The sequence below is a fragment of the Salmo salar genome, chromosome 21 (genome assembly GCF_965601325.2).
Source record: "Salmo salar chromosome 21, fSalSal1, whole genome shotgun sequence".
NCBI classification, from domain to species: Eukaryota; Metazoa; Chordata; class Actinopteri; order Salmoniformes; family Salmonidae; genus Salmo; species Salmo salar.
The window spans coordinates 18,045,709-18,069,139 of record NC_138311.1 but is presented as its reverse complement, the minus strand read 5'-3'; the positions used below and the strand labels follow the sequence as shown (position 1 = coordinate 18,069,139).

The 23,431-nt window shown below is 43.8% G+C and overlaps 2 protein-coding genes across 4 annotated transcripts; one reads left to right on the top strand and one right to left on the bottom strand.

Moving 5' to 3' along the window:
• Positions 1-4,207: 4,207 nt before the first annotated feature.
• gpr155a (G protein-coupled receptor 155a) lies at positions 4,208-18,119 on the top strand. Of its 3 annotated transcripts, none has more exons than XM_014164016.3 (16): positions 4,208-4,324; positions 8,726-9,226; positions 9,658-10,057; positions 10,646-10,817; positions 12,217-12,372; positions 13,365-13,448; positions 13,626-13,746; positions 13,918-14,002; positions 14,115-14,205; positions 14,298-14,511; positions 14,602-14,691; positions 14,963-15,093; positions 15,339-15,434; positions 15,529-15,593; positions 15,680-15,817; positions 16,256-18,119. In XM_014164016.3, the coding sequence occupies exons 2-16, from the start codon at positions 8,809-8,811 to the stop codon at positions 16,449-16,451; spliced, it is 2,457 nt and encodes an 818-aa protein (XP_014019491.2). In that variant the 5' UTR covers positions 4,208-4,324; positions 8,726-8,808; the 3' UTR covers positions 16,452-18,119. The 3 variants fall into 3 exon arrangements, with proteins under 3 accessions (XP_014019491.2, XP_082823139.1, XP_045560441.1); XM_082967013.1 differs by having other exon boundaries at positions 16,204-18,119; XM_045704485.2 differs by lacking the exon at positions 13,918-14,002 and having other exon boundaries at positions 14,045-14,205.
• scrn3 (secernin 3) lies at positions 17,476-23,430 on the bottom strand. The gene is made up of 8 exons (XM_014164018.3): positions 23,271-23,430; positions 19,967-20,123; positions 19,657-19,838; positions 19,282-19,481; positions 18,973-19,185; positions 18,457-18,619; positions 18,175-18,355; positions 17,476-18,089 (listed from the first exon to the last, which is right to left on the bottom strand). The coding sequence occupies exons 2-8, from the start codon at positions 20,120-20,122 to the stop codon at positions 17,928-17,930; spliced, it is 1,257 nt and encodes a 418-aa protein (XP_014019493.1). The 5' UTR covers position 20,123; positions 23,271-23,430; the 3' UTR covers positions 17,476-17,927.
• Between the last annotated feature and the right edge of the window lies 1 nt (position 23,431).

Sequence of the window (23,431 nt, the reverse complement as noted above, 5' to 3'; positions counted from 1 at the left end):
CACTGGTTGTCTATTTTCCATGTCTTTTTTTAACCAGGTAGGCCAGTTGAGAACAAGTTCTCATTTACAACCGCAACCTGGCCAAGATAAAGCAAAGCAGTGCGACACAAACAACAACAGAGTTACACATGGAATAAACAAACGTACAGTCAACAACACAATAGAAAAAAATCTATATACAGTCTGTGCAAATGAAGCAAGATTAGGGAGGTAAGGCAATAAATAGGCCGTAGTGGCAAAGTAATTACAATTTAGCAATTAAACACTGGAGTGATAGATGAATGTGCAAGTAGAGATACTGGGGTGCAAAGGAGCAAAAAAATAAAATAAATAACAATACGGGGATGAGGTAGTTGGATGGACTATTTACAGATGGGCTGTGTACAGGTGCAGTGATCTGTAAGCTGCTCTGACAGCTGGTGCTTAAAGCTAGTGAGGGAGATACGAGTCTCCAGCTTCAGTGATTTTTGCAATTCGTTCCAGTCATTGGCAGCAGAGAACTGGAAGGAAAGGCGGCCAAAGAGGAATAGGCTTTGGGGGTGACCAGTGAAATATACCTGCTGGAGCGCGTGCTACGGGTGGGTGCTGCTACGGTGACCAGTGAGCTGAGATAAGGTAGGGCTTTACCTAGCAAAGACTTATAGATGACCTGGAGCCAATGGGTTTGGCGACGAATATGAAGCGAGGGCCAGCCAACGAGAGCATAGAGGTCGCAGTGGTGGGTAGTATATAGGGCTTTGGTGACAAAACAGGTGGCACTGTGATAGACTGCATCAAATTTGCTGAGTAGAGTGTTGGAGGCTATTTTATAAATGACATCGCTGAAGTCAAGGATCGGTAGGATAGTCAGTTTTACGAGGGTATGTTTGGCAGCATGAGTGAAGGAGGCTTTGTTGCAAAATAGGAAGCCGATTCTAGATTTAATTTTGGATTGGAGATGCTTAATGTGAGTCTGGAAGGAGAGTTTACAGTCTAACCAGACACCAAGGTATTTGTAATTGTCCACATATTCTAAGTCAGAACTGTCCAGAGTAGTGATGCTGGATGGGCGGGCACGTACGAGCAGCGATCGGTTGAAGAGCATGCATTTAGTTTTACTTGCATTTAAGAGCAATTGGAGGCCACGGAAGGAGAGTTGTATGGCATTGAAGCTCGTCTGGAGGTTAGTTAACACAGTGTCCAAAGAAGGGCCGGAAGTATACGGAATTGTGTCGTCTGCGTAGATGTGGATCAGAGAATCACCAGCAGCAAGAGCGACATCGTTGATATATACAGAGAAAAGAGTCGGCCCGAGAATTGAACCCTCTGGCACCCCCGTAGAGACTGCCAGAGGTCTGGACAACAGGCCCTCCGATTTGACACACTGAACTCTATCTGATAAGTAGTTGGTGAACCAGGCGAGGCAGTCATTTGAGAAACCAAGGCTGTTGAGTCTGCCGATAAGAATGTGGTGATTGACAGAGTCAAAAGCCTTGGCCAGGTAGATGAATACGGCTGCACAGTATTGTCTTTTATTGATGGCGGTTATATTGTTTAGGACCTTGAGCGTGGCTGAGGTGCACCCATGACCAGCTCGGAAACCAGATTGCATAGCGGAGAAGGTACGGTGGGATTCGAAATGGTCGGTAATCTGTTTGTTAACTTGGCTTTCGAAGACCTTAGAAAGGCAGGGTAGGATAGATATAGGTCTGTAACAGTTTGGGTCTAGAGTGTCTCCCCCTTTGAAGAGGGGGATGACCGCGGCTGCTTTCCAATCTTTGGGAATCTCAGATGATATGAAAGAGAGGTTGAACAGGCTAGTAATAGGGGTTGCAACAATTTCGGCAGATAATTTTAGAAAGAGAGGGTCCAGATTGTCTAGCCCAGCTGATTTGTAGGGGTCCAGATTTTGCAACTCTTTCAGAACATCAGCTATCTGGATTTTGGGTGAAGTAGAAATGGGGGAGGTTTGGGCAAGTTGCTGTGGGGGGTGCAGGGCTGTTGACCGGGGTAGGGGTAGCCAGGTGGAAAGCATGGCCAGCCGTAGAAAAATGCTTTTTGAAATTCTTATTTTTCGTGGATTTATCGGTGGTGACAGTGTTTCCTAGCCTCAGTGCAGTGGGCAGCTGGGAGGAGGTGCTCTTATTCTCCATGGACTTTACAGTGTCCCAGAACTTTTTGGAGTTTGTGCTACAGGATGCAAATTTCTGTTTGAAAAAGCTAGCCTTTGCTTTCCTAACTGCTTGTGTATATTGGTTCCTAACTCCCCTCAGAAGTTGCATATCGTGGGAGCTATTCAATGCTAATGCAGTACGCCACAGGATGTTTTTGTGCTGGTCAAGTGCAGTCAGGTCTAGAGTGAACCAAGGGCTATATCTGTTCCTGGTTCTAAATTTCTGAATGGGGCATGCTTATTTAAGATGGTGAGGAAAGCACTTTTAAAGAATAACCAGGCATCCTCTACTGACGGAATGATTTCAATATCCTTCCAGGATATCCGGGGCAGGTCGATAGAAAGGCCTGCTCGTTGAAGTGTTTTAGGGAGTGTTTGACAGTCTGCTAGCTAGTAAGGATATTGTGCAATCAAAGGAAATCATATTTGAACCAGTGAGATAATAATCAATGCGATAAATGGCAACATTTACTAAAAAGTACTGCATGTGAAACTTTGTGGAACGTTGAGGTCCTGAACACTACAATAGACTGAATTTTAACCATGTGAGAGGCCTATGTGCAATACTCCTATAGAGATAGATAGAAGACTCTAGTACCCAAAGGCCATTTTAGCATGAGCAGTCCCATTGAGGACTTTCACCACTTTAAAGTAGTCAACTGACACTTCATATGGGTTAAGGAAGGATCACATAATTCCATCCAGGTCCCCGAGGGATCATCCAATGCAGTCTAGGTGGCAGTGTGCACCCTTCCAGTTTGTTTGCCAACTCAAAGAAGTAGTAGAATAAGAAAATGGACTACTTCAAAATCAGAGGCGTCTGGTGGGTGGAGCTATATTGGCTCATTGCAATATGGGAATGGAATAAATGGAACTGAGCCAAGCATGTGGTTTCCATTCATTTGATGTGTTTGATACCATTCCATTGAGGAAACTTTTTTTAAAAAGATGCTATATAAAATTACCACCCATCTTGGGAGAGCAGCGATGATGAGCAATTCACTACCCTGTCATGCAGTGTGTTGTAATGGAGACAGTGTCTCCTAACTAGCAAGAAGTAATTGATGTCTAATTGTTGTCTTGGTTTACTTATAAGGGCTCCCGAGTGGTGCAGCTGTCTAATGCACTGCATCGCAGTGCTAGAGGCGTCACTACAGACCCCGGTTTTATCCCAGGCTGTATCATAACTGGCCGTGATCGGGAGTCCCGTAGGTCGGCGCACAATTGGCACAGCGTCGTCCGGCTTAGGGGAGGGTTTTGCCGGGGTAGGCAGTCATTGTAAATAAGAATTTGTTCTTGACTGACTTGCCTAGTTAAATAAAGGTTAAATAAAAAATACAAAAATCCATTCCAGCCACTAAAAAAGGCCCGTCCTCCTATAGCTCCTCCCACCATCCTTCTCTGTTCAAAATGGAGATGTCCTCAGTGGCGCTGCTCGTGCTCTAACAGACGTCTTAATTGGACAGATACAATGATGCGATGTCTATCTAAGTCTATGAACATTCATGCAATATATTTGTTCTATCATTCACTAACTCGTACAGTAGGTGGCAGCAATGCACTTTATAGGTTGAAGTCTGCCAATAAACCTCGAAGAAGAAGAAGACCATTCGCCAACAACAAGGGGTTTCGATTAATCTGGCCCGGGCGACCGAAGGTAGGAAATTGATTGCGTTTGTTTTGAAACCGGGCTGCCTCCCGGGCGTGAGCCAGGTACCCCGTTCAAAGCCCACTGCGTAGTCGCCTAAAAAAAAAAGTTAAGTGACGTAATTAAGCATGTGGAAATTAGTGGGATTCTATGTTTTCACATGCGAAAGTGATTGCTTTTGGTAAAAACCCTTTATCTGCCTACCCAATGAAGACTAGTTTGAAAATGCTAAGAGATGTTGTATGATTCTGGACGATCCACCGTGCTGCCTTGTGGACAACATGACCGAGTGGCGCAGATTACTGTTGTATTTGAAAAGTGCGGTCCTCCCTCACCGCTTTTGCCTATCCACGTCACGGGCCAGAGTCCGGTGCCCCACGGTTCAGCATAATCGAATCCACCCATTGGTCCCTTCCGCCCCATGTCATTTGATTGGTGAAGTAGTTTGCACTGCAGTCAACACAAGGAGTGTAGTAACATGAACTGTCAGACACAGACGGTGCACTTGACATGGAGAGGTATCGGTAAGCTGTCTTGTCTTTTTTTGTTAGCAACTTGAAGTAGACTAGACAAAATAGCAGCCGGTACATTCATTGCCTTTGACAAGCTAGCATGTCACCTATCTATAAATAGCGCGCATACTATCTGGATAGAGCAAGGTTAATTGGCTGTCTATAGCTAACGTTAGCTAATTTAGATAATGGGCATTTCCATGTAAAACGCCCCATGATTCACGAGCACATTACATTTGGTGTCAAATGAAAGCTAAGAGTCAATATATGTTCTATGAAATGCGTCATTCTGTTACCAAATAGGTAAGTGACCAATAAATCAGTAACCGAATGACTGCAACTAAATAGTCTACTATGGGAACTCCAATTTGTCACAACTCTGTTGGGTCACCTCTCTACTGTACTGTCATACAGTTATGTTCAGGTCATAGCTGTTTTCTTTATGTCTGTCGTGTGGTGGTCAACGCAAACGTGTGAAAGAAGTCTTAACTGTCTGTCGCTGTCTTCCTCTCGCTCTCTCTTCCTCGTTGTCTCTGTCTTTCTTCTCTCTCCAGTTAATGTCATCTTTCGCAGCTCTTATGGAGACCTACCCATGAGCCCCCTCTATCCATTTACTGTAACCAGCACTCTCACCCTCTGAGAACTGACTGACACCCCAGGTGTCCATGGACGTTGGAATATAGTTGAAATTTGGTCAATCCAAATCTGAACCAATCATAGACGTCTGTTTCACAAGTTTGAACAGTACAGTAAATACAACTAGACTAGAATGTAGGTCAGTGTGTAGAGTTCAGTACAGTAGAGCCCACTAGAGTACAGTATAATATACTGTAATGAACTACTATGATGTCAGAACTTGTGAAACATTGATGTCTATGCTTGATCCAGACCACCCAAATTTGGTCTTGTTTTGGAGCGGAGCTCATTAGAATTGGCAGTGTGCGAATTCCCATACTAACATACTTAATAGTATGCAAAAAAATGTGTTATAGTATGCAACATTTTTGAAATGGTACTCAATGCGTCATATAATGTGAGATTGCGTCGACGGGTCCCATTCGCTAATTTTGGTACAGCGCGTCAATTCATCTGCTTATCAGCTGTTGTCAATGACGAGTGAATTCTGCTAGATCAAATGTAGAAATGAGTGTGCAGTTTAAGTATGTAGTACGCTTGTATGGGTATTTGACAGGGCTAGTGTGTAGAATAATACCCAAACATGCAAAGGAGGATTTACACTACTGCCTCACAAGTCCTCAACTGGCAGCTTCATTAAATAGTACCCGCATAACACCAGTCTCAACGTCAACAGTGAAGAGGCGACTCCGGGATGCTGGGCTTCTATGCTGATAGATTCATTTTTTTAGAGGCGCTGCGCACAGGCATAAAAGTTGTTGGTCTGATTTAGTCTAAAGTCTACAAAGTGAGACTTTGTACTCGCTTCTTGGCTATTTTATATTGTTTTGTTCACAAGCTCATTTATTTGTCGATGTTAGTTTGAGTCTGCTGCTTCAGCTGATAGTGAAGAGATGCCCAAATCTCACACGCTGACACATTTATACTACTTGAGTGACCCCGTTACCTTGGTAACGTCTTGTCATTAAAGGGGCAGCTGAACATTTTGTATCTGTTATTTTGGTTAAAAGACATACCACATTATTTCTTACTAATAATACATTTCTTGCTTTTAGAAACATTACAAGGCATGGTCATCCATTTTGTTTTTATGTAATTATGGCGAGAGAGCGAGAGAATACTTAAGTTCACACAGGACACCAGATAAGACAGGAGAATCTCACCAGATAGGACAGACTGACCCTAGCCCCCCGGCAAATAGATTATTGCAGCATAGATACTGGAGGCTGAGAGGGTCAGGGGACACTGGCCCTGTTTGACGATAGCTCCGGACAGGGCCAACCAGGCAGGGTATAACCCCACCCACTTCGCCAAGGCACAGCCCCCACACCACTAGAGGGATATCAATAGACCACCAACTTACTACCCTGAGACAAGGCTATAGCCTACGAAGATCTCCTCCACCGCACAAGCCCGAGGGGGGCACAAAACCGGACAGAAAGATCACATCAGTAGCTCAACTTACTCAAGTCGAGTATAGCGGGGGGAAAAAAGCCTGGTACAACGTGACACAACCCTACTAGGGACGGCATGGGAGAGCACTAGTAAGCCAGTGACTCAGCCCCCGTAATAGGCTTAAAGGCAGAGAATCCCAGTGGCGAGAGGGGAGCCAGCCAGGCAGAGACAGCAAGGGCGGTTCATCATTCCAGTGCCTTGCCATTCACCTTCGCCAACCCAGGGCCAGACTACACTCAATCATAGGACCTACTCAGTAAAGACTTAAAGGTCAAGAGAGTCTGCGTCTCTCACATGGATAGGTAGACCATTCCATAAAAATGGAGCTCTATAGGAGAAGGCCCTGCCTTCAGCTGTTTGCTTAGAAATTCTAGGGACAATAAGGGGGCCTGCGTCTTGTGACCATAGCATGCGTGTAGGGACATTAAGTATGTGGACACCCCTTCAAATTGGTGGATTCGGCTATTTCAGCTACACCCGTTGCTGACCGGTGAATAAAATCGAGCACACAGCCATGCAATCTCCATAAACAAACATTGGCAGTAGAATGGCTCGAACTAAAGAGCTCAGTGGCTTGCAACGTGGCACCGTCATAGGATGCCACCTTTCCAATAAGTCAGTTCATCAAATTTCTACCCTGCTGGAGCTGCCCCGGTCAACTGTTAGTGCCGTTACTGTGAAGTGGAAACGTCTAGGAGCAACAACAGCTCAGACGTGAAGTGGTGGGCCACACAAGCTCACAGAACAGGACTGCCGAGTGATGAAGCGCATAGCGCGTAAACATCATCTGTCCTCAGTTCCAACGCTCACCACCAAGTTCCAAACTGCCTCTAGAAGCAATGTCAGCACAATAGCTGTTCGATGGAACTCCATGAAATGTGTTTCCATGGCCGAGCAGCCGCACACAAGCCTAAGGTCACCAAGTGCAATGCCAAGCGTCAGCTGGAGTGGTGTAGAGGTCACCCCTGTGCACAAAGCGAGGTCCATACAGAAATTGTTTGTCGAGATCAATGTGGAAGGCCTTGACTGGCCTGCACAGAGCCCTCGCCTCAACCCCATCGAACACCTTTGGGATGAGTTGGAACACCGACTGCGAGCCAGGCCTAATCACCCAACAACAATGACGGGTAGGCCGTCATTGTAAATAACAATTTGTTTTTAACTGACTTCCATGGTTTAATAAATAAAAATAAAATCTCGCTAATGCTCATTGCTGCGTGGACTTGCTTCCATTCAGCCATCTTCCAACATCCCAGAAGAGTGGAGGCTGTTATAACAGCAAAGGGGGGGACCAACTCCATATTAATGCCCATGACTTTGGAATGAGATGTTCGAGCAGGTGTCCACATACTTTTTGGTCACGTAGTGTATGTACAGCAGGACCAAATTGGAGACATTGGTAGGAGCAAGTCCAGGAAAACCTTGGAATCAGCCCTAGCCTTAACAGGAAGCCAGTGTAGAGAGGCTAGCGCTGGAGTAATATGGTCTAGTTGTCTGGTTCAAGTCAATTGTAGCAGCCGTGTTTAGCACTAACTGAAGTTTATTTAGTGCTTTATCCGGGTAGCCGGAAAGAAGAGCATTTCAGTAATCTAATCTATAAGTGACAAAAGCATGGATTAGTTTTTCGGCATCATTTTTGGACAAAAAGTTTCAATGTTTTAATGTTACGAAGATGGAAAAATGCTGCCCTTGAAATATTCTTTATATGTTCGTCAAAAGAGATCAGGTTCCAGAGCAACGCAGAGGTCCTTCACAGTTTTTTATTTGAGATGACTTTACAACCATCTAGATTGTATGATCAAACAGCAGATCTTTGTTTTTTTGGGACCTAAAACTAGCATCGCTGTTTTGTCCGAGTTGTTTAAAAGTAGCTTACACTGTCAGAAGGTTGCATTAGGCTACAAAGTAACTACTAGCTAACTGATAGACTGTGGGTTGCATTTGGTGTGTGTTTACCAGTTACCCATCTAACTTCTACCTAGTATTTACACGGTAGTTACATATACCTAGTATTTACACGGTAGTTACATATACCTAGTATTTACACGGTAGTTACATATGTTGTCAAAGTCATTGGTACCACATTTTCTGGTTGGCGTCAGTGGATAAATGTAAACTTTGTTATTATCTAGCTATCTTAAGTGTTCAGTTTTGACGAACATGCGTGTGGAAAAAAAACTACTAAATTGTTTTACTTCTACAGACTTTTTTTTTTTCCAGAAATGTTTCAGTTGTGCAAGACATTGTCATTACTGCTGTTTTTAGGGACTCTAAATTGAAATCGTAGTAGTTGACTGACCTCCATGTATTTTCTGTTTTCAGTGACTGGTAGTGACACCAGCAACCCCATCAGTGTGGCCAACCATGAGAGCTGCTATCTGAGGACTTAAGCCACCACCGCCACTATGAAGGTCCCTGCCAACCTCAATATTTCCTATGGGGACATGGATCCCCCTGACACCCCTCCAACCATGTCCATTGACAAGCTCTTCCCAGCACTCCTGGAGTGTTTTGGGATCATCTTGTGTGGCTACATTGCTGGGCGTGCAAACATCATCACATCCACACAGGGCAAAGGATTGGGGAACTTTGTGTCCAAGTTTGCCCTCCCAGCATTGCTCTTTAAGAACATGGTACTGTTGGACTTTGGCAATGTCATCTGGCCATTTCTGTGGAGTATTCTCATCGCCAAAGTGTCTGTGTTTTTCATTGTGTGTGTGATTACACTACTGGTTTCCAGTCCCGACACTCGCTTCAGCAAAGCTGGTCTCTTCTCAATCTTTGCTACTCAAAGCAATGACTTTGCTTTGGGATATCCTATTGGTGAGTGTTGTGTTCTTCTTCTTTCCATCCTTTCAGTTTCACTTCACTTGATGAAGGAAGAAGGAAACCGCACACTGCTCTTGATAGTAACACTGATCTTTAATAAGCTTACGTATCGGTGTGTAATTTGATTAAAGATCAGTGTTACTATCAGAGCAGTGTGCAGTTTCCTTTTTCCTTCATCTTGTTCTACTGTTACCATGCACCTGCAGAGAAGATTGCTCAGATGTGCCTTTTTGAATTTTGAGTTTCACTCCACTTAAAATTTGAGAGCCTCCTCCTTGCAGAACCTCAGAACAAAGGAAATGGATGTCTCGAATGTCTTTTATACTTTAAATCTTATTTGGTTGATTTGTGGCACAGATTTTGATTCACTCTGCTGTCCTCCCTAAAATATACCTTCCTAAACTGTACCTTTTTTTTTCCCACAGTTGAGGCCTTGTATAAGAACACCCACCCAGAGTACCTACAGTACATCTACCTGGTGGCCCCAGTGTCTCTCATGCTTCTCAACCCAATTGGCTTTGCCTTCTGTGAGATCCAGAAGTGGAGGGACCAGAGAGACCGGCAGCAGAACAAACTCCAGATAGTGGGTGTGGTCATCCTTCAGGTTCTGAAGAATCCCATCGTCTTCATGGTTGTTATTGGCATTATCTTCCACTTCATCCTGGCCCAGAAGATCCCTGCTTTCATGGAGCAGTTTGTGGATGGCCTGGCCAACTCTTTTGGAGGAGCAGCTCTGTTCTACTTGGGCCTCTCCATGGTGGGCCAGTTGGGGAAGCTCACCAGGTCTACTGTTGTAGCCCTGATCCTGCTCATCACTGCAAAACTGTGAGTGTTTTTGGGTGGATTTAGGAGGGATTGTTTGAGAATGTTAGGGTAGATTATTACACGTGTACAGTATAATGGCAAACATTTTTTTACCTAATACTGACTTAAGCATACATGAACTGTGATACAATTTCATATTCATATAGGCCTGCAGTTCAAATATGTTCATCCTGTTCTTAAAGGGTTAGTTGTAATTATACAGTGTCAGGACCTAAGACCACACCTGCTTGTTATTACATTTTTGTGTTGGTGTAATGTCATGCAGGTCTGGGCCTGTCAGAGAGCTGACAAAAACATATTATTGACTCAGAACTAACTGTAGATCCATATAGGTCTGTCACACACAAGGGAACAGTAGGCTCATGACTGCCATTGTATTGTGTATTACCAACCTTCTTCAATGCTGGCACTCACCCACATTTCAGTGTTTTTACCTGCAGAACATTATTGTCAAGGGTTAGGAGAAGAAATAAAGTCTCTTCCTTCTCACCTGACGATTTATTGTGAAGGAATCCAGCGTTTCTCTTGTAAACCTTTAGTAACGTTAAACTTGAAATAACGTGTTTTTTTAATTTTCTTCTTCTGGAGGTTGGTGATGCCGTTGATCTGTCGAGAAATGGTGGAGCTACTGTATGTCAACCACACCAACTCTGGTCTCAACCAATCCAGTCTCTCCAACTATGCCTTCCTCTATGGAGTCTTCCCTACCGCCCCCAGTGTGGCCATCTACGCTGCTCACTATAACATGGAGCTACAAGTTGTAAGTCATCAACCCTCTCCTGTATGGATAGAAATTAGGGATGCACCGATATTATATTTTTGACCGATATCTGATATTTTCCTTGCCCCCCCAAAAAGAACGATTCCGATTATTTATTTTTAAAATGTGTGGCCTTTTAAACATTCTAGTACAGTTAAATAGTTGAAACACACACACACTGACCAAAAAGTTATTTTGTTGGCATTTGTCCCCATTACCAGTAAAATGAAATCAAAACCTATTTCTTTCCCTTACTTCCTGTGCTGTTTTGTTGTTCATTTGTTCAGTCGTTTCATTCTCAACCAGGATTTCATCTTACATGTCAAGCAGTGAAGTTTCAGCTCTGTCTGTCCGTGGCCTCTCTTCCTCCGTGCGCACTGTCACTATGTCCGTTTCTATCTTGTCCAGCTGTGTCTGGAACATTTCACATAAACCCTGTTTCTTGTCTGCGTCGAAGTAGCGGTCCTTATACCTAGAGGCTCAGAGAGAATGCCACCAAATCGCTTGTTCACAGCCTCTAGTAGAGTACTTTTCCAAGTTAACCCAACGGTCTGTGTCGGCAGTTTTGTTGAGAAGGCATTTCAATGCCATGACAGAGGGTATCACATCTGCTGTAGATACAGTTGATGAGTTTATTTCTCCAGTCAGTTGTTCGAATGGAGCTAGGAGTGTTCAAGTTTCAAACATGTTCTCAAATGCCATTGAAATGGCAGCAGCGGTATGAGAACCAGCACATTCTTGAGCATGCAATACGGCTTTCCTCAGTACGAAATCCTCGTTGACCCACTGTGTTGTCAGACTCCATGCTTATGGGGCAGACATCGCTGGTCCAAATGTCAGTCATGAAGCTAATAGCAGTGAAGCCCATAGCAAGTAGCTCATAGATGTGAGTTTCAACAATACTGTGTAACTCTGGTAGGGCAACATCTGAAAAATAGCACCTACTTGGTAGTGTTTACCGGTGCTTGACCAGTCAGCGAAAGCCAACATCATCCACGACAGAGATACGTTAATTGTCAAGGGCAATGAATTCCGTTATCTTGGCGTTAATGGATTTCGCCATTAAGAAAATTTCAGCGAGACGACTCAAATCTTTCAAATTACTGCTCGACTTGTCGACTGCTCGAATCCACACAGCAGACATTGTGGGCTAGGTTAGGAATGCTGTGTTGCACACGTAGCGCTATATTTCTTGCGGCGTCATTACGTCGTCTACCTACGTTATATAGGTACGCATGCACGTCAGCTTTGACATCGTTCTTGCACATCGGGCCGACATTGGCATTTTTCGCTAATATTGTCCGATTCCGTTATGCTCACCGATTTTTAGATCGTGCATCCCTAATAGAAATGTATGCCATAGGAAGACATTGACAGTGTCATAATTGTTTTCTAACAGGTTACCTCGGGGATGGTACTCAGCACATTCCTCTCAGCTCCCATAATGTATGTTTCTGCTTGGTTGCTGACAATACCATGGATGGACCCTAAGCCGTTGATGGATTCACTGCAGAATGTCAGCTTTAATGTCAGCATCATCAGCTTAGTTACACTGGTGAGTTGTTGACTGCCTCCCACCATTATGAACGAAGAACTATCATTAACGGTAGTCTTTATCTCCTGACTGGCTTTGTGCTGGTTAGCCTATTTTATTTCACAGGGTGGTCGGATTTCAGGAAATTCTAATCCCCAAGCAGGGTGCTGTGTTGATTTGTACTAAAGTGTCTTTGTACCTAATCCCATTTATATTGTGGAATTCGGGGACAGTAGTATTAGGTGATACTGTCTAGGCTGGGCTACACCAATTCTGTATTGAAAAGAGATACAATGACATTGAAAAGCGCAGGAAGTCTATGAACAGCAGGGATGGGGATATGACTTGAAACCAAGCAGTTCAAAGTCATCAGCAGGATGTCTCTGTCTGGTGCCAATGACATGGTACGTGAGACTTACTTCCTCCTATAATGTTACCCCCGTTTCACTTCTGTAACGAACCGGGAACACATTGCTAGTAAAAATCTGATGGTGTTAAAAGGACTTTATAAATACATTTGATTTGGGACTGTTTATTTTCTGTTCCTGTTCCCATTCGCCTGGCCATATTATTATTTTTATTTTTTTCTAGACTGGTCATATCCAGTTTTATTTGTCACATGTGCCATATACAACTGGTGTAGACTTTAGTGTGAAATGCTTGCTTAGAATGCAGCCGTATACAGAGAGTACCAGTGCCAGATCAATGTGCAGAGGTATTTGAGGTAAATATGTACATGAAGGCAGGGTAAAATGGCTAGGCATCAGGATTAATAAGAGTAAAATAAAGAACAGAGTAGCAGCAGCAAATTGAGTGTGTGTGTTGTCGGTGCACGTGTATATAGTGAATGTGATGGTGTCAGGCATGTGGAGGTCCTGGTCTGGGGTCTTTATTTCAGCTGAAACATGGGACCAACCATTTTGCAATTCCGGTTTACATGAAGACATATGGTATCGTTTTATGTATGGTTTGTGTAGACGAGCATATCTAGTTTTGAGGTCTTTTTGTTACAGGTTTGGACAGTAACTGTCATGTTCCTGAGTAAGAAATTCAAGAGACTACCTCACATGTTCACCCTCAACCTGTTCCTGGCACAGGCAAGGCTTTTGAATATCTGTCACTTTTCACAAAAACGTTCATCAACTGACGTATTGTATGTTCAAGGAATAATGTTGAACATATCATATTGTCCATAGTTGTAAGTGCAATATCACTGTGTAGACGTTGTCATTGATTGCTGCTTTCTATTGACGTGTGTCTCTCCGTGCGTCCAGATTCTAGCTTGTGTCGGCATGATCTTGTGGAACTTTGTCGTGCGCCAAGACAGCTTCATTGGACACGTGTTGACGTTCACACTGTTGTACGGCTCACTGTACAGTACTTACGTGTGGCCAGGTATGTCTGTCACCCGCACGACCATCAACGTTATACCACCGTCATTCTCTCCTACAGTATGCTGTTGTGTTGCGTGTTTGACATACTGTGATTCGAAAGGGAAAGGTGAAAGGTGCGGCGTCTAGCGACGATGATGATCTCGAGCTAGAGTGCGCGTTGTGGTGTTTTTAGGTCTGATAGCGCTTTCCCTTGTGCTGATGAAGAGGGGTGGTGAGCTGAAGGTTGCGCCAGGCTTCCTGGTGATTGCAGGCTGGGGGTGAGTCATGATTTTTTTTTCTTTTTTTTCCCCCCACTGAAGTAGCTGGAAACCAAAGGACCTTTTTTGTTGAATCTGCTGCTCAAACACAGTCCTTATCTGATGCCAACAGAGTCCCAGGCCTTGTGGCAGCAGTGCTCCTCATAACTGGGGAGAGGATGCCTGACACCATCGACTCGGCGTTCTTCTACGGGACACCCCAGGTGAGACGGACTGGGGAAAGTAGACATTCAGAATCACCTCTCGTAGAACATGACTTCATCATCCTGACCTACTGTCTTTTTGACTTCCGCAGAACATCTGCACCTCAGTTGTGCTTGCCTTCAGCATAGTGCTGAGTGGGGGCTCATTGATGGGCCTCAGTCGAGGCACATGGGATTCGAAGTACCAGGTCCTGGAGAGAGACTCTCTGTTAGGCACTACTGAGGATCTGAGGCCCCAGAGTGGCCCCGATACCCAAACTATCCCAGATATGTTGGAGCCAGGCAGAACCGGATGCATCAACCAAGGTATACAGGATTTATGACATGTATATTACAGTAGACTTGTTAATCAAGTGTGTGATGCTGATCAAATGTATTCTCTGTGTGTGTTGTCAGAGTGCCATATGTGTGACTGTGCTCCGTCCCAGCCCATGCCTGATATGATTGTCAGCACAAACAAAAATGACGCGCTTCTCATCGAGCCAGGTAGTGATTTTAAGAAACCTCCTAACCTACATCCCTCTAGTCTTCATTTGAATTCGTTGTGTCAGATACCATCTCTTCCTGTAGACAAATGATATCGTTAAACCAAGGGCAAGGAGTTTCCCTGGTCAGGACAGGTGGTCAGACCAGGAAATACTCCTTTCCCCAGTTATCCCCACACAAATGTCACGCTTAGGTTAGCTAAGTGATTCATTTGAAACGATGTCATTACCCTGTGGGTCACTAGCCATGTCTGCCCTGTGGCCTTCCTCAGGTCCGTGTGGGACTGGCTGTGAGTCCACAGGCTGTCTACTGGCCCAGGAGGAGCAGCAGAAGCAGCTAGCAGACAGACAGGTGGCCCGCCACGTGCTCCTATGCCTGCTACTGACCGTCAGCCTATTAGCTGTGAGTGACTCATCACACAAAGCTCCCTCAGGATAAGATAAAACCTAATTGGTTGGGATGTTGCTCAAGGGTCAGTTAATGTAATGATGAAATGTTGTGCTTGAGTATTATGCCATTACCTCACAGCTAGGCCTACCTTATGCAACACAGCCTGTTGATTTTGTTTTACCCCTGTCCTGCCCATCAGTTTTGGGGTTAGTATGATGATCCCTGTTTTGAATGCATGTCTCTCTCCACGTTTTTAGAACCTGTCCAGCTGCCTGTGGTGGCTGTTTAATCGAGTTCCTGGGAGACTCTACTTAGAGCTGCAGTTCTTCTGTGCTGTGGTCAACTATGGACAGGTACAATAGGCCTCCCTGGCCTAGACATAATGGCATTAACAACTGCTCTATTCATTTTAATGGTGGTGTTTACATATGTGTTTTCTGTCCTCAGGGCTTCATCTCATTCGGGATTTTTGGGCTGGACAAACATTTGATAATACTGCCATTTAAAAAGAGGTAAGTGGTTCCCTGACTTGCATTTCATAGGATCTAGTAGTAAGCTGTGTGTTGAATAAGAAGCCTTGACATGTGTTTTTGTCCAGGATGTCCAGTCTGTGGCATAGTATGAAGCCAGAGGAGCAGCCTCAACTGGTTGTGTCTGACGACATCACGATGACCTGCACTCAATTCACCACGTACCACAAAGAGCAGTGTGTCCGTGACATTGTCCAGAAGAAGAGGTCAGGGGTCAATTATAGTCTCCTTACAGTGCTGCTCTGCTCAGGGATTCAGTAGAAACGGTCTGCTTTTGCTGTACAACCACTGTATATTTGTGAAAATGGCTTACAGTGTCCTTGAAACTACTATTGCATGGTGAGATTGTTCTGACTAAATATGAGACACTAAAACCGCCTCTCATTATTAGTCTTTTCTGACTTGGCTTATGATTTGACAGTCTGACATAATTTTTGTATACCCATTGATCATCCCTAATATAAATTATTTTTCTCATGGCTTTTGGTGCATGGGTTGTGTTCTCTCTTGCTTTTGTCTGTGCGCTATCTTCCTCCTGTCTATCTGCTCCCTCCTCCCCCTCTCTTTCTGTCGTTCCTATTGGCCCTGGTAGCTGTGGGGAGTGCCTAACTGGCCTGTTGGTGAATCTGTCCTCCGACACACAGGTGTGGGGAGAGGATGGTGGCGGACACTTTTCTTGGCACTGAACTGGTGGAGTGGCTGTTGCAGGTGGGTCTGTCACAGGACCGGGGAGAGGCGCTGCTCTACGGTGGCCGACTGCAGCAGGGTGGGGTTCTCCAGCACATCACCCAGGAGTACGGCTTCCAAGATGACGAGCTGCACTACCGCTTCACGGCGTAAGGTGGGCCCTGGGCAGGCCCAGTCTCAAGGGCTCTCCCGAGGCACAGGATGACAGATGTCGGCTACCTACCAAACCTGAAACCAGGGCTCTACCTACCTAGCAGTAATAATCAATAGAGGTGAATTGAAGAGTGCTGCTTTTTGAAATACTCACTGTTTTGCACATGGGAAATATGCAGTCATAACAAGCATTGAGCACTTGTTTGTTTTCTTTTGAACTGTCCATTGTAATATGTTTTGTGTGGTACTGTATGCATAACGAGATTTAAGTTTGTCAAGGAGGCAGAACTAATAATGAATAATCTTGCGAAAGTATGGATGTCAAATATCTTGCATTATCATCTCAAGTTATACAGACTAGCTTGTATACCCTTGATGACACTCGTATACCATGAGGCTGATTGAACATGTTTTTACTTAGTTCGGATGACAAGAATGGTATTTGTCAATGTGACTTCAGGTATTAAAAATAGAAGCCTGTAATGTTGCTGTGTATTCTAAATATCCTTAATTTGGCCATTTTGTTTAGAACTTGAAAATAGGATGCGGCAGCTAGATAGAATGGTGTCAAATGTTTATGGATGCAGACTTGTCTGCTAATGCAGAATTGTGGTTTTGGTTTTGACTTATTTTAATGATTCTTGGCCCCCCAAAAAATATACATTTCTGATCCGCTATCTTTTGGGATTTTCAAATACACAATTACATTTCAGTTTGCTGGGAGAAAAGGAGTACGATACCAAATGTGCCAGATTAAATGTATTATGAGTTATTTTGGAGCGATGTTACCTTGTCCTTTTAATGGGGTTGTGCTTATTACTGTTGCTAATAAGGTAATTGAGCCATGTATTCACCTTGTTTGGCATTATGAATGTTTGAATGATGGTTTGTCAATGTATTATATTTTTTTCATGTCAGTTGACTGAGAATGTACAGTGTCATGTACTTTGAAGCCAACTAATGCTGCATGTTCCTCTGATTCCCAGCCTGTTCTGAAAAGAAAACACAACTATTGCAACAAAGGTTTACGCGATTCCTTTTATACTGGGTTAAAACAGAACTGGTGGATACATGTTGTGGTAACGTGTGGGTGGGGCGCTATCTTTAGGGCTTTTCAGGGTGTTTTCCAGATGGCTGACGGCAGTGGTGTAATAACGGGAATTTGTCCTGTTCTTTTACTTCAAATAAGCCTTATATCACTCAGTAAACAGCTCAAAGGTCAAACTGGAGGCAACTCTCTCCTCAACTGCTCTAGTATTACTGTTTGGTTGAAATATAATGCCTGTTTTAAAATATAAAACAAGGATTTGAAAGAAAATATGACAGGCTGTAATCATGACCCAGATGTATTAATACTTTTTACTGATGAGCAGCAATTTGTGAAACTACCATTTACTCTTACAATGTAGTGAAATTATTGCATACTGGGGTTTGATCTTGAAACAACCCCTTGTCATTCCAATATGAAAGATCCCACTAAATGTTACTGTACACGCTCAGTTCTTCCTGGCTTGAGTTAGAAAACAGGTGCACAACTGAAGTAGGGTCTGCAATACCACTTGATAAAAGTTTCTCCATCTCAGCCATCTTCTTCTTTTCTAACTCTCTCATATTCTGCATGATCTTCTTTCCTTTGTCCTAAAAAATAAAATGCTAAATTTAAGCCAATTATTTGCTTAATCTTTAAAGGGTTAAGATGTATAGATTAGGAAAAGTTCTGTACCTTGGTGCTGTTAATGATTGCAGCCACCACCTCGTGTTTGATAAACAGTGGATGTTTGCGATCTGGCTTGCTCTGGAAACGGGGTATCTTCTTCACAGGGTCATCAGGGCCATAACAGGGAGAGCTAGTTTGCTTCAATTGTTTAATGTCTTTCACAAAGACAAAAGGTTTGAAAACAGACCTGTTGGGTAAGAAAGGACCCTTAATATACTGCGATTTGCATAAACTTTAGATGGAACAATTAACATGGCTAGGTAGGGCATGTGAGCGGTGGCCAGCTACCTCTCAGGGTCAGGTGTTCCAGTGAAGTAGTGCACCCCTGGCAGGGTGGAGTCTATTGGTACGACAGACACCATGCTTCCTGTTGTCATGAACATCCCCTCCATGTTGATGCCACTCTCCTTGTCCCTCAGGATTTCCATCATTGTCTCAGCAGTGATGTGTCCTAAATACTCAGAAGTAATTCATTGTAAATGGTTTGTCATCCTATATCAGGGCTCTCTGACCCTGTTCCTGGAGAGCTATGGTCCTGTAGGTTTTCACTACAAGCCTAATTTAGCGCACCTGATTCTAATAATTAGCTGGTTGATAAGTTGAATCAGGTTGTTACCAACTGGTGTTGGAGTGAAAACCTACAGGTCGGTAGCTCTCCAGAAACAGGGTTGGAGAGCCCTGTCCTATATGGATTCACTATTCAGTTTTGATTCAAATCTGATCAAACCCATTTTTTTTTTACACTTGACGCAAACAACTAATCCCTAAAGCAAAGGCCTACATTCATCTACATACTTAACTCACCTTTACTTCGCTCTAGTAGGTTCCGTCCTTCACAGTATCTGCTGCCAGACGCCTCTATTCTGGCTGTAGTCATGAAAGAGTATGTCTCAGCAAAACTGAACGGGGCCTTCCCATCCCACCAGCCATGGCTCCTGGCATACTCCCTCATCCCAGGGTGTTCCTTGTCTATCTTGGTTGTTATGGAGTACTGATTGGAGATATTACGATATCCATCTAGAGGAGGATCAAAAACAACGTTCAAAACTGTTATTGCTCTGCAAGTTCACAAGTTGGGGCAAACTTAAACACTGATAGCTTATTAAAATGTACCTCCCACTTTCTCTGCTGCCCAGTACTTCCCAGACGTCTCCATCACCCAGGCCTCAGTCCTGTCGGAGATGAGGAAGCTGTTGTGGTAGGTAAAGCCAGACTGGTCCTCCATGCAGTTTCCTCCCTGGCCATATTTCTCCAGCAGCTCAGCAATAACATCCACAGCCTTCTGAGCAGTCTCTGCTCTCTCCAGACCAAGTCTGCAAAGACAAACCCATCACATGGATGTGTCCCCATTATTTGCTTTACAGTGCAATGCATTTTTATTTTACAAGCAATAATTAGCAAATACCTGAGCAATGCTTAGTGGAAGAATGCCAAACTACAGACAGGAACAGATATGTATGATGTATGAATCAACTGGCAGATATTCACCTGACAAAATCCATGCCAAGAAGGGCCTCCTCGTCCTCAGCGCTCTCTCTGCCCCAAACGGCCTCGTTTCCGATGCACACCTGATGCTCGTTAGCACCCATCTCAGCCCCCCACAACCAGGCTGGTCTGCTCAACACAACCGCATTGGTATGGGCTGCCTGCTCAATTTCGATGTACGTGCACTAGTCCGAGGAGCAAGACAGAAAGGGGACCCAGCTGTCATTGGGTACCTACTGAGTGTAAGACGGGTGACATTTTCACATCACTACAAATGTCGAAAACATGTACAGAGGAGGTCTTAAAGACATACTTCAACTTTTTCTCCTGCATTGTAGTCTCTCGCAGGGAAGTAGACCACCTCCTGGACCTCATCACAGGGCCTGTCTGAGTTCTTTCCGAAGACGATGCGCTGTCCCTGGGTGGCAGGGGGCAGAGCCACAAAGGTGTCACAGGAAGATGGGTACATTCTGGTGGGCAGAAAGAATTCAGCAACCAAACCAACCCACTGGGCAAATAACGTTATTTCAACGTGGACATTTTGATCATATTTGGTTGAGACGTTGATCAATGAGATTTCTACATTTAGTCAGCCACTCAAAAAGACACGACAGAAGTTTGTTGAATTCCCAATGTGTTATAGCTATCCTTTCAACCATCTAAAAGCACAAATTCCAGTGGAAAAACAATGTCTGATATTTGGTTTAGTTGTCATCTAAATGTGTTATCACTGCGCTTTCAACCATTTAAAAGCACAACAAAGTTCAAATGGAAATGCAATGTCAGATATTTTCTATTTATACAACAACTTCATGTAGTCTGGGTAGCCATTTGATTAGCTGTTCAGGAGTATTATGGCTTGGGGGTAGAAGCTATTTAGGAGCCTCTTGGACCTAGACTCGGTGCTCCGGTACCGCTTACCGTGCGGTAGCAGAGAGAACAGTCTATGACTAGGGTGGCTAGAGTCTTTGACAATTTGACACCGCCTGGTATAGAGGTCCTGGATGGCAGGAAGCTTGGCCCCGGTGATGTACTGGGCCGTACACACTACCTTCTGTATTGCCTTGTGGTCGGAGGCCGAGCAGTTGCCATACCAGGCAGTGATGCAACCCGTCAGGATGCTCTCGATGGTGCAGCTGTAAAACCTTTTGAGGAGCTGAGGACCCATGCCAAATCTTTTCAGTCTCCTGAGGGGGAATAGGTTTTGTAGTGCCCTCTTCACGACTGTCTTGGTGTGCTTGGACCATGTTAGTTTGTTGGTGATGTGGACGCCAAGGAACTTGAAGCTCTCAACCTGCCCGTCGATGAGAACGGGGACGTGCTCGGTCCTCCTTTTCCTGTAGTCCACAATCATCTCCTTTGTCTTGATCACGTTGAGGGAGAGGTTGTTGTCCTGGCACCACACGGTCAGGTCTCTGACCTCCTCCCTATAGGCTGTCTCATCGTTGTCGGTGTCACTGTTGCGTCATCAGCAAACTTAATGATGGTGTTGGAGTCGTGCCTGGCCGTGCAGTCATGAGTGAACAGGGAGTACAGGAGGGGACTGAGCACACACCCCTGAGTGGCCCCCGTGTTGAGGATCAGCGTGGCGGATGTGTTGTTACCTACCATTACCACCTGGGGGAGGCCCGTCAGGAAGTCCAGGATTCAGTTGCAGAGGGAGTTGTTTAGTCCCAGGGTCCTTAGCTTAGTGATGAGCTTTGAGGGCACTATAGTGTTGAACGCTGAGCTGTCAATCAATAGTATTCTCACATAGGTGTTCCTTTTGTCCAGGTGTGAAAGGGCAGTGTGGAGTGCAATAGAGATTGCGTCATCTGTGGATCTGTTGGTACGGTATGCAAATTGGTCTAGGGTTTCTGGGATAATGGTGTTGATGTGAGCCATGATCAGCCTTTCAAAGCATTTCATGGCTACAGACGTGAGTGCTACGGGTCGCTAGTCATTTAGGTAGGTTACCTTAGTGTTCTTGGGCACAGGGACTATGGTGGTCTGCTTGAAACATATTGGTATTACAGACTCAGACAGGGAAAGGTGGAAAATGTCAGTAAAGACACTTGCCAGTTGGTCAGCACATGCTCGGAGTACACATCGTGGTAATCCGTCTGGCCCTGCAGCCTTGTGAATGTTGACCTGTTTAAAGGTCAGTTGCAGTAGGCTAACCTCAAAATGTGGCCATGGATGTGTTACTCATTTTACAGTTGAATAAATACTGTCACGTTAGTTTAGAAGACAGCCTTAACTGTATTACTAAAGTATTACTGAATTGTGTTTGGTTGACAACGCAGCCAAATATCATAATTTAATGCTTGGATAGTTTCATCTGAGCCACTGGCTTAAACTTATTATTTAACTTTTAGTTTTGGTTTGGTTGGAGAAGTAATTATTTATTTTCTAAATTTTATTTAACCTTTATTTAACTAGGCAAGTCAGTTAAGAACAACTTCTTATTTACAATGACGGCCTACCAAAAGGCAAAAGGCCTCCTGCGGGGACGGGGACTGGGATTAAAAATAAAATATAAAGATGAATCCAATATATATTTGTTAACTTGTCGACAAGTAAATTTACTCTATTGCAAAAGTGGAATTGAATTGTGTTTGGTTGAAAACGCAACAAAATTTCTACATTTGAAGGAGATGTATCTTTGGCTTTAATTCCAGTTTGTCTACAAATTAATAATTTATATGTTGGATTCACATCTCCAACTCAACCAAGAATCAAAGTTAAAGAATAGGACTAAATCAAATCAACCTTTATCTAAAGTATCCCTTTAAAGATACCAATAAACCAATAAAGTTAGGGAAGGGAATTGCCAGGGACCTCACGAAACGATATTATCACGATACTTAGGTGCCAATATGATATGTATTGGGATTATCCCGATTCTTTATGTATTGCGATTCAATATTCCAAACATATTGCTCACTATACAGTATGTCTGCTGCAGAGGGACAAGAAAGCCCTAGAAAACGAGTTTAGATCAGTCATGGAAATAAAAGTGCTTAAAAAATGGACTCCCTATTTAAAAAGAAGATGGAGAACAAGCTATGAAGGAAAAGAATACTGGAGTTTTGGTGCAGGTACAGCCCAAAAAATTATATTGCGGATATGTAACTGTATCGATTTTTTTTCCCCGATCACTAAATAAAGAGCATAGTTGTAGATCAACTCTCCAATCTACAGTAGGAGGTGCTGCCCACAACAAAAAATCTGACGGTGTATATAATGTTGAATATCTGACGTTGTTTAAAAGGTACAAATTCAACATATTTTATATGTGTCTATGTTGAAAATGTGTTGAAATGATGATATAATCCTGTGGTTGAAATTTCACCCACAAAACAACAGTTTACATTAATAATGACATTTAGATTCCACGTCACAATACGTTGACAAATTCCGTTGAGATAACTGATTCAACCTGTTTGTGCCCAGTGGGAAGCTACTGTGACAGAAGGCTATTTACAAAGAACACACTGGGATAAAATACGCAGAACTGGTTGATGATTTTACAAAATGAACACACAAACAAAGCACTTGACCATACACTGGACATTGCCTGTCTAATGTACAATCTGAAATAATCTGCTGATTTCAGCTAGGCATGTTAACGTTACCTGTCACCGCAGCCAAGTAGCCGATCACAAATTGTAGCCGACAATTGAATTCGTGTAAGGCCCCTGATCAAACTTCTCGTCCTTACTTTCACTTTTATTTCAATCTTTACCAGATTTCACAAGTGCGCACGATGAGACGTTGTGACTGCCTCGCTGAACGT

Coding starts and splice junctions, on each gene's coding strand:
- gpr155a (XM_014164016.3), top strand. CDS start 8,809: ATGAAGGTCCCTGCCAACCTCAATATTTCCTATGGGGACATGGATCCC. Junction 14,512..14,601: donor AACCGGATGCATCAACCAAG/GTATACAGGATT, acceptor GTGTGTTGTCAG/AGTGCCATATGTGTGACTGT. Junction 15,435..15,528: donor CTGTGGTCAACTATGGACAG/GTACAATAGGCC, acceptor TTCTGTCCTCAG/GGCTTCATCTCATTCGGGAT.
- scrn3 (XM_014164018.3), bottom strand. CDS start 20,122: ATGTACCCATCTTCCTGTGACACCTTTGTGGCTCTGCCCCCTGCCACC. Junction 19,482..19,656: donor CTTGGCATGGATTTTGTCAG/GTGAATATCTGC, acceptor TTGTCTTTGCAG/ACTTGGTCTGGAGAGAGCAG. Junction 19,186..19,281: donor GGCAGCAGAGAAAGTGGGAG/GTACATTTTAAT, acceptor ATCCTCCTCTAG/ATGGATATCGTAATATCTCC.